The sequence below is a fragment of the Strigops habroptila genome, chromosome 3 (assembly GCF_004027225.2).
Source record: "Strigops habroptila isolate Jane chromosome 3, bStrHab1.2.pri, whole genome shotgun sequence".
Lineage (NCBI taxonomy): Eukaryota > Metazoa > Chordata > Aves > Psittaciformes > Psittacidae > Strigops > Strigops habroptila.
In genome coordinates, this window is record NC_044279.2 from 76670283 (window position 1) to 76685863 (window position 15581).

Genomic DNA, 15581 nt, shown 5'->3' on the forward strand with positions numbered 1-15581 from the left:
AATCCTCGGCGCCTTGCAGCTCCCATTGTGACAGTTTTGCTGCCTGTTCAAACAAGCTCAGCCTCCAGTGTACACGGTGCTCTCGAAAGCCCAGTCATGTATTTTGATGCCTAAATGGGAGCTGAGCTGTTTTGCAAAATCTGTCCCATGGGACCTATCAAGCAGTGGATACCATGGAAATGTGAGCAATAATGACAGTGTATTATGGGGTGAAAGATAATGTCATATTACACTAATGCAAATTACACTTCGTGTGTGTGGGCAGGGCAATTTACAACCATAACCTTAAATTTCTTCATCTTTGTGTATTTCGGGCCCAATTCTCCGCTTCACATGCATTTTACCTAATGTCATGTCACTGCCTGCAGTAGAAAGAAACATGATTCATGCTAGTGACAGCAAGAGGAAATTAGCTCCCTTAAATCTTAACCAGAAGTTGCATTAACACTGTTTTACATAATATTTTGCATTATTCTGTCCTACTTACACAGCACTAGAGATGCGTAAAGAACTTAAGGGTATTTATAGAATGGAGACTTGCAGCCATGGTGCTAGAGTTACCTTTTGTCCTTGGTGTTGGGTGACCCCTGCAATTCTGAAGGAAAACACTGTATGTTTTAAATAGGGTTTTCACTGAAAGTGAATGCAGTCATCATCGCAGTGATAAACAGTGAGAAAATGAGATGATCAGTGAATGAACAACAGTTAGCAGGTGGTAGTAGGTGTTGCTTATTAGATGTTCAGTGTTAGAAAAAAGAACAGAACAACAACAATCCCCCAGAGACACCTCTCTAAGAAATAATCTGGCACCTGGCATCACTCTCCAAGACAAGGTTACTTAACAGCCCAAAGCTTGCAAGGGGTTAATGGGGCAAAAGAGTGAAGAAGGGGGCTTCTGACTGAAACCTTTGCCTGCATCTGTTTCTGCTCGGGTCACAGATTATGTGGCTACTAACACATAATCTATGCTATGATGGCACACAATGAATGTGAGTGCCTGTGGTGTATGAGCTATCTGTTGCTATCCATGGACTTTAGCTGCACCCACAGCACCCCCAATATGGTGCAGCCTGCTGCAGAGCTGAGATGTCTCCTTCTTTTTGGATCACAGCAAAGCTTGGACCAAGGCCCCTGTTTTTCCAGAGATGTCAGCAATTAAGTGTCAAGGTAAATGCTCTGGATTTTGCCCTCATTCTGGAGGCCACTGTAACTGTGGGGTCAGGTCTGCAATTAGGAGGTCTCATCTCTGGGCTTACCTTTACTGGCAGCTCCCCCTGGCATGGCTCTGGTTTCTGCTCCCTCTGTAGGGCTGGTGAGGCTCCCGCTCAGCAGGGAGGAGCTATTTTGTGCACTGGGTCTTGGACATCTTGGACAAAGCTGAGAAATATTAGCGCTCAGGACTGCTGTTTAGACCATCCATCTTCTGTGAAAGACTTGAAAGGTGTAACTATAGTCTGCAAGCCAAAGTTCATTTTTGGTGTTATTTATGATCTGGTGAGAAGATACTTTTCCATGACCTTAGGGTATACTTCTCTTAGCATTCTCCAAAGGTTTTTAGTTTGGATTTTGGGGAATTTTTTTGTTTGGTTGGTTTAGATTTTTTTTTTTCTTTTGAGGTATTGATATTCTCTTTTGAAAAAGTCCTTTATGAAGAGATCTTCACTATCCTATGCTGGAAGCTGTTTCTCTGTAGGATATACTGCAGGTCTCCAGTAAAATGTGCCAATAACTACTTAGGGTGTGAGCTAGGTCAAGGCTCTATGGGACTTGTTGCTGTATACCATGCTAAAGAGAATTATAATTTTCAAGGTTGCTGACACTTCACTGTGCTAAGTGTCACTAGAAGAGGCCTATTTCCTTGATGTGCATATGACATTTGATTGGCAGGCAGGAAGGAAAGCTCTCAGCGATTCATAATACTGAGATTCAGCCATGGCTCTGGCACCTGAGTGTGCTGAGCAGTGTGCTGAGCATCTTGGCTATGCAGCACCCGTGTGGGTTTTTTCTCATCTTCCCCCCAAGGAAAACAGTGTGTCTCAGGTTTCATTGGCACTCTGTTTTTGGCAGTGGTTTTAGCTGAGCGTACGTTGGGAAGTCTTGTAAGTGGTGTAATTTTTTTTAACTCCTCTTCCTTTTCATTTCAATGCTCATATTGCCCTGACCTGATCCATCTAAGGTAAGCATCTTGTTCTCAGATTGAAAAGCATGAGGTCTCTGCTAGTCTCTGGCTCCCAAGGGAATTGTTTTTACAGCTTCGGAGCAACCTCGAGAGAGCTTTTTTCTTACATCAGTACACTTTAAACCTACTCTGGAGAGCTCTTCTTGTCCCAGCAGGGTGAAGCTCTGACCGACAGTATTTTCCTGCAGCTTTAGTTTCTCTTTGGGCTACCTTAGGCTTAAGCTGAGGGGTACTTTGAAGGTAAGGACTGAGAACACTTAATGCTTGAACTTGATTCAGTATCCTAAGGGAAGTCACTGCACCAAGGTGAGGCATTTTCTCGGTAGCTTATGCTACTGAGAAAATGAACAACAGCTCTTTGTACTGGCTGAAGCTTTATAAGTGCTGGAAATGTCATGCTTTGATATTTTCTGCAGTCAAGCTGAGGAATGACAAAGATTTGGATAATTGGAGGTGAGGTCACCAACAAGTTGTGCAGGATGAGGTGTCTGAGCCAGTCAGAGATGCCAGAAAATTGCTTGTAGGCAAGGCAAGAGTGGGGTGTTGGTGAGGAACTTAGTGGTGCTCCTAAACTATGGATCATGCTGACAACCTGCAGGTGCAAAAACCCCAACCCTAAATGTATCCTATGAACATACCGGGAACCTGAGAGAGATTATCAATGGAAAGACTCTGCTTGCCTCTGAGCAAGGCCAGTGTTTCACATTTATGTCTGAGGCAGCTTTTCCTTACCAGTGAAGCCAGCATAAGATCTCTCACTACCTTGCATTATCATCTGGACCTGTTTTTCCATATGGTTCATTTAATTTGGGTCAGGCCAGCCATCTGGTCATGCTCTCTCTTGCACTGGTGCAAAGCAGGGGGTGATGGTCTCCAATGTGAGTTAGGCTGGCTTTGCAGCTTGAGGAGAAGGCATCTGGAGCTGAGCACCAGCTGTTCCAGCCAAGCTCCTCTTGCTTACACGTGTGTTTGCAGGAGAGGCCTCAGATAGGAGAGGGAGCAGAGGGAAAAAGATCTAACTGGTAAGGGGAGCTGTGGGTTATAATAATGATGAACTTGGCAGTGCACGCACAGTTGATTCATTTCTCTTTGCAGTAGTTTGACCCCACGCTTTAGCTGATGTAAATGAATGCAATGTGTGAAATGACACCTAAGCCTCAGATCAGCAAGAGATCAGTGAATAGGGTCACAAGCTGGAGCACCAGCTTGTACCATGCACACAGACTGAGGTGGTTTTAGCTACAGGGGTCAGCCACAAAAAAGAGGTGCATCTCTCTCTGTGTGCTTTCTGCACAAATATAATCTATCTGCTGGAATGGTTCCTCAGTTCTGAAAATCCCTATAAAGGAGGATGCACAGGAAAATCTTGCCAACCCCATGCTAGCTGGATGGACTGCCATGTGTCCTGGGGCAGGGGAGGAAGGAAAGAAGGCACATTTGGACAAGTGGCCTGGCTGAGGAACAAAATGATGCTTCAGTCTCTGGACTCTGCAAAATGTCCTGCCAGCTACAGTCACAAGTGCTGATGGGGAATTAATTTGCTTTTGCTCCAGTTAAAATGACAATTGGAGGCTTGGCCCATGGTGAAGATGAGATGGGTGCTGAGAATTTCTGTTTTCTTCCATCTGGTTTACTCTACACAAGGGAACAATTACCTCAAACTGCTACCTCCGTTTGACTCTGCACGCATTAGCTTTGTCCGTCACTTTAGAACTGGAGAGGACTTAGAGGTGGGTGACTTAAGAAACCAGAAAGAACAAGATTTCTCGCCCTCTCCTGAACCAATCTTCCATTCAGATCTTCAGGGTGATTAGCGCTAGACAGTGAATCAGCTCAGCTGTTGGTCCTCACTCTTGGAAAGAAAGCAGGTGGAGAGAAGGCAAAGTGGCAGAATGATGCTGAGCAGGGTGAGGTGGTGGTAAGCCACTGGGGCACACCTGCACTGTGCTGCTGGGTCTGGCTGCCTGGAGCTCACCTCATCCCCAGCCCTGCCCTGGCTGCTCACCTCGCTTTCCCTTGCATATGCCAGTTGAGTCTGCTTAGCTGTGATAGCCAGGGTAATCGGAGTTGATGGCAAGTGTCTGGAGGGAGCTGTGGTCACTGTAGCATCTTCACAGTTTGCCAGAAAAGGCCTCTGGATGCTGTTGGGGTGGGACAGGATTTGCTTTGCCTTAACCCAGGAGGGCATTCAGTGACTTTGCTTCAGCTTTTGGCTTTGCTGAGCCCTGTGCCTCCCTCTGGTAGCTCGCTCCCTGACATTTCTCTAACCCTTCCGCTGCTTCTTATCCCTGCAACATGCTTTCCTCTCAACGTGCACTGCTCTGTTGGAACAATGAACGTATCTTTTGTGCTCGTGGCTTTGCTCCTGTAGGATATCCTACCAGGAGTAGCCCTTTTGGCGAGGTCTCATTGAGCACCCTTCCCCGCCCCTTGCCCAAGGGCATGGGTAAGCAGCAGGGAAGCATAATCTGAGCATCATTTAATCAGGATTCTTCCTTGGATGGCCCCAGCTGATGCCTTTTGGTTTCCTCCTCTGCCCTGGTCTCATCGTAAGGATGAGTGGGGAAGAGAAAAGGCCTTTCAGAGCCCACACCTGGCACTCATGAATATTTCATGTTTCTAGCTTTTCTTCCCCTTCAAGAGCAAAACCTTTTCATATTTGATGCCCTGGAAGCCTGTTTGGTTGCTGAATGTTGCTTCATCAATGCTCTCCCTTCCTGATTTTCCTCCAGACTGTCCAAGACCCTCTTCCTTTCTCTTATCAGGGAATGTCTCCTTTTTTCAAAGGCTGCTTCAGAAAAGGTCATTGTCCCTTTCATTTTCCCTCCTTGCTGTGAGCCAGCGTGGCTTCTGCTCTGCCAACGATAGAGGACAAATGGGGATGTTGGGTAAGGCAGCAGTGGCGGTGGGGGGGAGGCCGGGAGATGTGCACATGTATGCTGCAGAGCAGTGCAGAGGCAGAGAGGAGATGTAGGCACAGCAAGAGAGAAGTAAAGGGGCAGAGAGGCAGAAGGAAGGAAGGAGGCAGCAGCAAGACTTAGCAGAAAAACCAGCTTTCCAGTACCTTCCAGAAGTTGTCATGCAAGATGCACCAGTGTTGCTGTAGATGGTGGTTTGTCCTGCGAAGGCCCCCTGGAAAAGAGAGGCATCCCAGTTCTCCAGGGCAGGATGCTCCCAAAGCTGCACTGAGAAATATGCTTTCTGCCCATTTCCAGTGTCACACAGCTGCTTTAGCGACCTTGTTATCTCAGCCACCAGAGTCTGCAGTAAATCATCAGCCTCTATTCTTGCACTTTTCAGCCTTGCTCCCACTCTCCCTCACACCTTGTGAGTGCTTGAGGAACCAGGGACTGTTTGCACCCTGCTCACAGTCAGGCTGTGCAGACCACGAAACACACTGCTATATGGGTCCTGCCAGAGTGGGGCCCATCCCTTCCTGCCCATGAAAACATTCAGACACCTGTCAGTGGGGCTCCTTCCTTGGATACCCCCGGCAGATGCACTGGTGTGACTGCTGGACCAGCCCATCCCTTCCTGGGTCAATGGGGCTGCAAAGCCCCAGCAATGGACAGACCCACACAGGGCTGCTGGCCCAAGGCGGGACTGGGAGGCTGTGAGGGCTTCCCCCCACAGCGTCCTTTGGAGCTGGCAGAGATGCAGGAGGGATACTGCCAAAATGGCATAGCAGAGGGTGCTCAGGGACTCTGGCATGAGTATTGCAGACAGCAGGGGAGGCTAACAATGGAGAGAACAAAGGTTGTATTGACACTGTGCCTTTCATCAATATGGAAGTTGGATGAGTGAGTAGAGTTGAAGTACTCTACTAACTGGGCAAACTCAGCAGAGAAGGTCCATTTGATGGAAAACTGATGCCTCTGGTGAAAATGGGTTTCCAGAGCAATTGCTTAGCAGTTTAGGGCAGAAAGCAAAAGAGGCTTTGCACAAAATGAGATAATGGATTGGTTTTAGAGGTGGTTGGCCCATAGGAGAATTGCAATTGATGTTTGGATGGGTAGAGCTTCAGCATTCTTGCTTTTGGTAGAGCCAATCTCACAATCTCATATCCACAGTCAGCATCAGTGCGCACAGAAGGATAACTGTTTAACTGGGAGATCTTTTGAAAAATAAAAGTTTGGTTTGGAGTTAAAAATGGAACCCACCAATGCCGAAATTCTTTGTGATGTGGAACAGACACCAAGTGCTGGGGCCACCTTCCTAGTGGTCACCTGCCTGGCATGGGGCCAGACAGTTTTTTGGATTATGGGTCCGGGTACCCCAAGAAGGCCAAGCATGAGGGTAATCGATGTGGTCCTGGAGCTGTGAATAACGCAGTCCTGCACTATCAGTGGAGCTACTGGGAGTCAGGATGGAGAACGTATGGGCAGGCAGGATGTTTCCAAGGAAAAGGCAGGCAAGTTTTGCAAGTTACTTTTCTTCTCTTGGAACATGGGCAAAAACAATTTTTGCAAATTCTGATCCAACAATTGTGGTGTCTGAAAAATTCTGTTGGGGATGCCTGTTCTGTATCTGTTCTGCATTTCAGCATAAGGACAGTCTCATTCTTCCCATTGCTTCTGCTCTGAGATAAAGCTAGCATCAATTGATCTGAAACACATCATCCCCTCTTGCAGCACTGCTGACACAGCTTCCTGTGTCACTTGGCTCTACCTAATGTACTGACCAGGACAGTTTATGGGAAGTACCAAGCTCGTGCTGGGAGCATGCTGCACTGCAGTGAGGTTGTGTGGCCTTAAAGCTGAAGTGTTGTGCAGAGCATTGCTCCAAAGCCTGGCGGGTCACAGCAACAGGCAGCAGGGCACTGTGGCTGTGCTGTTGGGCTTCGTGTGGTGGCAGATCAGAAAGCCATCAGTGATTCATGGCATGTCCATGATCCCCATAGAGCAGCTGGAGCTGTGCCCCTGCACTGCTGAGTTCCTGATGTACTGTCTAGAAAATGCCTTAACTGGTGATTGGTGATACAGCTGGGTAGTGAAGCAAGCTGGGCTTTGCTGCTGCTCCACAGCCTGGCCTTAGAGCTAACGCTATCGTTCCTTGTCCTTCATGAACCCATGTAGCCGACATTAAACATCTCTCCTACATATCACCTACCTCCACTCCCCAGAACATTCCCTCCTAAGCTAAACCAGTTGATGTCCCCACCAGCCACTCTTCTCCCTCTCCTTTCATAGGAAAAGGACCTTAAGATCATCTAGTTCTAATCCCCCTGCCACAGGCAGGGACACCTTCAACTAGACCAGGTTGCTCAAGTCCATGTCCATCCTGGCCTTGAACACTGCCAGGGATGGAGCATTCACAGCTCCCTTGGGCAGCCTGTTCAATTCTGTTCTGCTTCCTTGGGCAGCCTTTTCAGTGTGCATGCACCTCATGCCTGCATGCCTCCCACAGGTACCACTTTCCTCCACTCTCTGCAGTGTGAGCAGCCCGGGAAATAGAGTGTAATGCACGGCATCATGTGGCTAATTACTTGATGCTGGGCACACAAGGGGGATTAACTTGTGCCTCAAAGGGCTGTCAGAGAATCCTAAGCTTATCTTCTCCTCCTCTTTCCCCTTCCACTGCCATATGAAGTAATGAACTGGTTATAAATACCTAATTAGCTAATTATTTGCTGGTCTACACGGAACATCTTCAGTGAAGGAATTCCCTGGACCCCCGGGGAGGGATCTCCATGGAGGCGCGAGAGACAACCACATGAGGTGTGTGCTGTGGTAAAGGCAGTACAGTGATGCTCAGGGGGATTTCTAGACTTTTGCCATCCCTGGAGAGCAGAGGAAAAGTCATTAGCTCCACAGTGAAAGGAGCCTATCCTTACCCCTACTTGTGGCTGTGTGAGCTGGAGTGCCAGGGGAGAAATAAAACCATACAAATAATTCATTAGGTAATTAAAGTAAAAGGGTTTTGGAAACATTTGCACTGGCCAGAGGTGCTGTGCTGACAGCATTTCGGGCTTTTCCTGCACTTGTGTGCTTCAGCACTGTTGGGGGGAGGACTAGCCAAGAGAGGAGAGTGTGGTCTCCATGGCTTGTCCTCTGATGATACTGTCACTGAGAAAACCGATTTATGTCAGTTTGTGTGTGCTAGATAGGTTCATCCTATTATGCAGGCTGGCTTGGACTATTGGTGCAATTCTCACAGGTTGCAGCACACAGTTTAACTGGAATGATTTTCAGTCCAAGCCATCTGAGGATGGGGCTGTTGAGCTGCTGTGCACCTTTGGGACAACTGTCACTCTTTTGCCCTTCTGCAGGGTAGTGAGAGAGAAGGATATTGGTCAGATAGCTGATGGTACCAGAAGCCTTATTCCCCTGTCTTCTTGCTGCTGCAGACAAAGGCATAGGGTTAGGAGATCATGGCATCATAGAAGCTTTGCTGGCTGCCTGTCAGTAGAGGTTAGGACAAAAAAGGGCAACAATCATAAACCTAGCCTGATTTGGGCAGTAATTAATTTCTGACACTCTGTTTTTATCTTTATGTGGCTTTTTGTGTGTATTCTATTTTTTCCTTTCCTTCCTTTTCTCTTTTTCTCCCTTTCTCTGTTCCTCCACCCCACACTTGCTCCTTCTGGTTCTCTTCTCCCGCTGCAGGCATGCGCATCCTTGTGAACTTGCTCCTGGACACCTTGCCCATGCTGGGGAACGTCCTTCTTCTCTGCTTCTTTGTCTTCTTCATCTTCGGCATCATTGGGGTGCAGCTGTGGGCTGGGCTGCTCCGCAACCGCTGCTTCATGGAGGAGAACTTCACAATGTGAGTGCCTGGAGGATGGTGTCTCCTTCCTTTCTTCCAGGGACATTCCTCTTTCCCCTGCCCTACTCTCTTGTCTTCTGCTGCATGGTTCTGTGGCTTTTGGGAGAGGTGTCCCACAGCTGTGTTGGTAGAAGTGAGAGCATCTGAAACTGAAGAATGGCTGCTTGAATGGGACAAAAAAAGCCCTCATGGGGAAATGTGGGCACAGTTCTGGCAAAGAGAGCCTGAACCACGCAGAGGTTGATTACAGGTATCTGAGATCTATTCTGGGGAGGTCAGGAGAGAACCTGCAGAGCAGGCAGTGGGGTGGAAATGCTCCTGCCTGCCATGTATTCTGTGATTACCCTGCTGGAGATCAGAGCACCAGTTCCAGGGCACAGCTCCTCCTGTTGACTTTCTGGCTTTAGCAGATCTCAGGCTTTGAAATATTTTCTTAAAACCGTATACTAATCCCAGACGAGCTATCAGTTTAGACTGCTTAAAAAAAACCCTAAAGCTGTAGATCAGTTTAGAGTGATTAAACAATTCTGAAGCTTTAGATCATCTCAAATTGGAAAAAAAAAAGTGTGAAAATATAATCTGCAGAAGAGCAGTGTGGTTGGAGAGTAGGAGCTACTTAAAGCATCCGTTTACTGTGTTTATATATTCCTTGGGGAAAAATGAATGTTTAGGATGATTGTCCTTTATGTAAATCAGGGGTAGTACTACTTTAATGAGTGTAATTACATCCATACAGAGTTAGTGTAACCAAGAACTGAATTGGGGCAGCTGGCAAAGTGACAGATACTAGAAAATCTTCAGCTGACCATTACTAGAGAAATGAATTCTGCAGGCACCCGATTCAGCAGTGATGTGGATGTGCTACAACACATCTTTGTGGTTTAGTTCCACTTAGTTTAGAGTCAGAGACTTTCTTTTCTCTTTCATCAATACCTGTCCTCTTCCAATGACACTTAGTGAAAAAGTCTGCGTTTACACAACGTGAAAGTTGTGTATTGTGGCACTGCAAGCAATGCACCAGATAAAGTTTAATAAAAAATTTTAAATCTTCACCTTTCACTTTCCTGATCATTAGCTCATCTCCAGCAAGGCAAGCATAGATGATTTTAATTATTCATGTATTTGGAAGGTGCTTGCATTATTGTGAACTTGTCATGAAACATTGCACCCATAATGCCAACTGTCAAAAAGGAGTCATAGTTAAGGTTAAGTCAATTTTAACTTTGCATTTCCCGATTTTAAGGCTGAGCTGTGCAACCTTAATTATGCATGAGCCGGATTTTGGTTTTTTTTAGAAGTACAGAAAGTTCACTGCCAAATGTTATAAAACATGTCCATCAACGGTTACATACATGAGCACATCACAGTAAAGCCTGATGAACTTCCTTAATATCACTGCATTTAATTTAGCTTTGATGCTAATGGGGAGAGTGATCAGAAGGAGATTGTGTAATTTGGCTTAAGGTGATTTAATGGGAGGGGGAAAAGCTCTGAGAAAGCTCTGAAAACTGGGGACTCACCCTGAAAATTTCCTGCTTTCCAGGAGCCCTGTCTTGATGCAATAAATCTGGAAATCCCATACTCAGTGCAGTCCCTATCTAGGGAGAATCCAGCTCCACTAGCATCACTGATGGGAACTGTCTGTTACAGGAACTTTATGACTGTGTTTTTTTATCCTTGCAGACAAGGTGATATTGTCCTTCCCCCTTATTACCAGCCTGAGGAAGATGATGAGATGCCCTTTATCTGCTCACTGTCAGGTGACAATGGAATTATGGGCTGCCATGAGATACCCCCACTGAAAGAGCGAGGCCATGAATGTTGTTTGGACAAGGATGATTATTACTACTACAACTCAGTCCGGCAAGAGTTCAACATCAGTGGCATGTGCGTCAACTGGAACCAGTACTACAACGTGTGCCGCACAGGCAATGCCAACCCACACAAGGGTGCCATCAACTTTGACAACATCGGGTATGCCTGGATTGTGATATTTCAGGTAAGATCAAGTTAGCCACCTAACATGGCTCAAGCTAGTTTTCGTTTTTCCAACTCAATCTTTCTGTGCTCCTGTGACAGTTTCTGCGGGGTGAGATACAGCAGCAGAGACAAAAGGGCCTTGTAACTGTTCTATGGAGAGCGAGAAAGTGCACACCATGAACAGTGTTCCTGAAGATGGAACATAGAGGTTGAGATGAAGAGGGACATAGCTGTTCAAGGCTGTTGCTGAAATGAGCTACACTCTTCAGGCTGACTCGTAGCAGTCTTCCCTTCAATCCAGATCACTATAACAAAGGAGTCTATTTTATTTTCATTTTTTGTAATTCCCAGCACGGATTGCAGATGGGAGCTAAAATTCAGACCTTTTTTCTTTTCCACCGGCTGTACGCAGTGTCCAGTCCAAGGGGCACAGAAACCTGGTATGGGTTTTTTCCCTGCTGTGATCCAGGGAAATGAACTATTTTAATGAAATATTCCTGCTGTGGGCTAACATGATCTCACAGGCTTTGACAGTATGCCAGTGTTGCCAAGCAGTACCACACTGATTTCCTGGAATGGAAATTTGGCCTCCTTGAAGTGAATTGTTGTTTTTCACCTTCCTTGGGTTGCAACAACCCTGCCAATATCTGCCTGTATACACTGAGGAGTGAACTCTGGAAGCCCACTTTGCTACTGTTTCTCTTGTTTATCTCTGCAGGTGATCACACTGGAAGGGTGGGTGGAGATCATGTACTATGTGATGGATGCCCATTCCTTCTACAATTTTATCTACTTTATCTTGCTGATAATTGTAAGTATAAGCCTTGACAACTGCCAGCATTGCATGCTAAGCACCTACAAAAACTAGGTGTTATGTCAACACAGATATTGGGGAAGCAAACTATTTACCTGGATTTCTTCTAAGAATTTCCAGAACCCAATTAGTTGGTTTTCACCAAGAGTCGGTGGCAGGATCACATAGGTTTTTTCCACTCAAAAAAATATGCTCAGGATTGGTTCCTAGAGATATGCATACCTGGTGTAGGATAATGTTCTCATCCACAGATTTTCTCTCAAAGTAAATTTCCCAAACCAGTAGGCCCAGAGCCTACTGAAAAAAACCCTAAGCACAGAAAACTATTTCTGCATCTGCCCTTCTACTTGGTCTCTTTATACGTTTTAAGCTCTTGAGTCATTCTTGAGCCATGTTTTATGGCTTTTGGCAGGACGTGGTTTTCTCAGAGCTAGGTTCTCCGATTCAGATTTTGTCAGATTTGGGGTCTGTCATGCTGAATTACTTCCTCACCATGAACAGAAAGGAGCTGCTGCTCCGAAAGTGTCAGCAGTCCAACATAAACCGGCTATGTGAGATCACTTGTGGCTGGTGGAGATAGAAACAGAGAAGTGTGTCTGTGATGAGAGCTTAATAAACAGTTTATAAACCCTGTGGATTTATGCAAGTGAAGTTTGAAGGTTGCTTTGCTGTAAGGATGTTTGTTGTCGGTGCCTGGAAAGACAGGTGAGATGTGGTGCCGTTGCCTCTTCCGTCCTCAAGCCTCTCACTTGTAAATGCATTTTCTTGGGAGGGAATATCCTGTTTCTAACAAGGAAGGACTTTGGTTTTATGAAGACTCTTGCACTTTTCCTGTATGGGAACAGCCCTGGTTTCGGCTGGGATAGAGTTAACTTTCTTCCTAGTAGCTGGTTCAGTGCTGTGTTTTGGTTTTAGCCTGAGAATAATGTTGATAACATACTGATGTTTTAGTTTAGGACCAAAGTCAAGAGTGGAAAGGAAAGACATTGGATGGATTATGGGAAGTATAAAATCTGTATGCCATACATGCAATTTAGTTCTAGGTCACTTAGCCGGTAAGGACCTCAGTGTGTGTTTTCAAGGCCTACATGTATTTGGATGGGCTGCTGAATGGCCCTGGCTAAGACTCTGCTCTTCACCTACTACTCGTCCTACGTGATCATGCTCTCCTAGACATAGAATCTCTAGAACCAGTCACCCAGTAACTGCCCAGGCTCATCTAGCACAGGATCTGTTTTAAATTCAAACTGACATGCAGTGACTTGAGAGCAAACAAACCTTAATCCAGTTTCTGGAAGAAGTTCTGCTGTCTGTACATATGGGGAGTTGCACACAAAAAATAATCTACTGGTCCGTTCAGGACAGAGAACTTAGAAAAAAGCTGAATCTTCATGGTATACTTGATTTTTCCCTGCCTTCTTGCCTCCTGCCATCACAAGGGAAAGACAAGGAGATAAAAACAGGAACACGACCTACTCCCTGTGGGCTGAATCATGAGCCAGGACAGCAGAGGTGAAATAGACCTGTAGGAATGCTGCTTTTACTTGGAGGCTGGAGAGTCCCAAGGAGAGACAGTGCAGAGGTATGATTGCACAGGATAGAGGGGAATTCACCCCAACTGTGTTCCCAAAGGCACACTGAACATCCACTGCTTTTTGTGAGTTCAGAAAACAATTATTTCCCATAAAGTTTTTTCAGATTCTCACCATGCAATAGATATTTAGTACTTGCATTTTCACTTTGAGCAACACGGCCAGGATACCCAGATTTGTACAAGGTGCAGTTTGGCACAGAATTTCCTCCTTGTCTCAGACACAGACACTCTCAGGGCCAGGAAGGACTGTGCACAGTCAGAGTTTAACCACTGGGGTTAAACACCCAGCCTCCTGCGGGAGTTCCAGAAACTGCCCCTCACCCCCTGCTCCAAACTATATAAATGCTGTCAGCGTATTTTTGGTTCCTAAGCAGGAGCATCCTTCTAGTGCTGGCTCACCTCATGTGGATTCTCAGTGATTCAAACTTCGCAGCTGAATTTGCAGGTGCTGAAAACTCTCAATTAAACACTCCACCTGAGATCTTACTGCAGTGTCATTGGCATTTCTAGTCACTCCCTCCTCATTCTCAGAAGCCATGTAGGTTTATTTCCATCAGACACAGGAGCACACGAGCGCAAAGTTACTCTGGAGACTGCTCAGAATAAAGGAGCCATATGCTAGATGGGATATTTCCTTTGCCTTTGGTGGAGCTACACCAAGAAAATATTTAGCCTTTCTGTTACCTTCTTTGCATGCATACTGCATCTTTTACAGCACATAGCAACACAATAGTTGCCCTTGGTTGCACAGCAGAAATCCCTTGGTTTTATTTTTCCTCCAAGTCTTCGTATAGAAATGATGGCCTCTCTTCAAATGTCATGAAGCACAGTCCTTCCAGCCTTTATCTTTCCCTTCTCCATGGTTGAAAGGCCTGGGTTTCTAAGCAGGATTGCTCTGACAGTCATACTTCAAGCCCTGAGTCTTTGCTTTTCCACATACATCCTAGCCTTGACTCAAACTTACTCTTCTGGGGATGGATCTCTGCAGCATCTAGTTTAGAGCTATGCTTTCATCCGTGACTTCTCCTTCCCTCACAGATATATCTTCAAACACCTACATAAAGGCACTACCTGCTGCTGCTCATCTGGCAGGAAGAAGGCTCCACCACCCGGATATATTCCTAGCATGGTTAGGACTTCTGCATAGATGTGCTCCCCCAAGGGGAAGAGTGCTGGCTGACCCCAGCAATCAGGGTGGCCTTGCAGAACAACTTGGTAAAGCATTTTACATACTCAGCAAATTGCAGATAGCTTCCCCCTCTGCCATAGATCATAGAGTTAACATGAAGGAAGAACTGCTTTCATCTCTCAGTGTTTCATTTGGATCTTCATGCTTGAGGTCCAGCTGTCTCTTTGTCACTTCTCCAGCTACTTGGCCATTGGTGTGGCTCTTGGACTAAAGAAAACTCTTCCGAACTCTCAGGCTGGCATCTACATTGCAGCACTCAGTGGCCTTCTTGGAGTTCTCTGTGCTTACACATGTAGGTTTCAGAAGACAAGCTGGATATCCGGTCATAAGCAATAAAAATAATGGGCAAATAAGTCAGCATCTCCAGCAACAGTCAGGTTTTATTCAATATTGCAGAGACAGGGATTGAACCTTGGGCTGGACCAGGCCAGGATTTACTCAATCAAGCTCAGTCTTGGGGCTGAACAGGACTCCTGTGTTGGGGCTCTGAATCAGTCTCCATATGCTTTGTCTGACTCCATGTCAGACACCTTTGGTCTCCCCATTCAGCTAGCTGAGATGGATAGTTCAATTACGAGCCATCTGAGAACCTTCCTCTCCTTCTGCTAGCTGGGGGGCAGTGTCAAGCTTGGCAGAGCCTGAGAGTTTATGGACTCGCCTGTTGTCTTCAGAGTTAAACAAGTTAATTTGTTTTGCATTTGATGTTCTTAGCTAAGAGGTTTAAGGGTTGGGTTTAGTTGCCATATCCAGTCCTCTCACTCCTCTCCTTTTTGGTCATCTGGTGGGAGATCACAGCAAATGGTGCCTGTGAGGACAGGGCTTGGTGATGTGAAACCTGAATGCCCCTCCAGATTCAAGCCCAGGCTGACAGAGTGATCCTGCTGAGGGCATCTTATTACCCTCAATTCCTTTGCTGGTATCCTACAGAGAAGATGTTGCAAGTCTCAATCACTTGTTGATTGTGGAATTGTTGGAAGTTGCAAAGTACTGGGCAGTGTCACAACTAGAGTTCCAGAAATGCACGTATAGCTGGTGTCCAGCTCCCAGTCCTGCCTCACTC

The 15581-nt window shown here is 46.2% G+C and overlaps 1 protein-coding gene across 4 annotated transcripts in view; it reads left to right on the plus strand.

The window, feature by feature from the left end:
• The window catches only part of CACNA1I (calcium voltage-gated channel subunit alpha1 I), a 201525-nt gene that overhangs the window by 136029 nt on the left and 49915 nt on the right, over positions 1–15581 (plus strand). For all 4 annotated transcript variants that reach the window (XM_030479820.1, XM_030479822.1, XM_030479821.1 and 1 more), the window contains 3 exons: positions 8785–8944; positions 10628–10943; positions 11643–11735. In XM_030479820.1, the coding sequence (XP_030335680.1) occupies positions 8785–8944; positions 10628–10943; positions 11643–11735 (569 nt within the window). The remainder of the gene's footprint in view (positions 1–8784; positions 8945–10627; positions 10944–11642; positions 11736–15581) is intronic.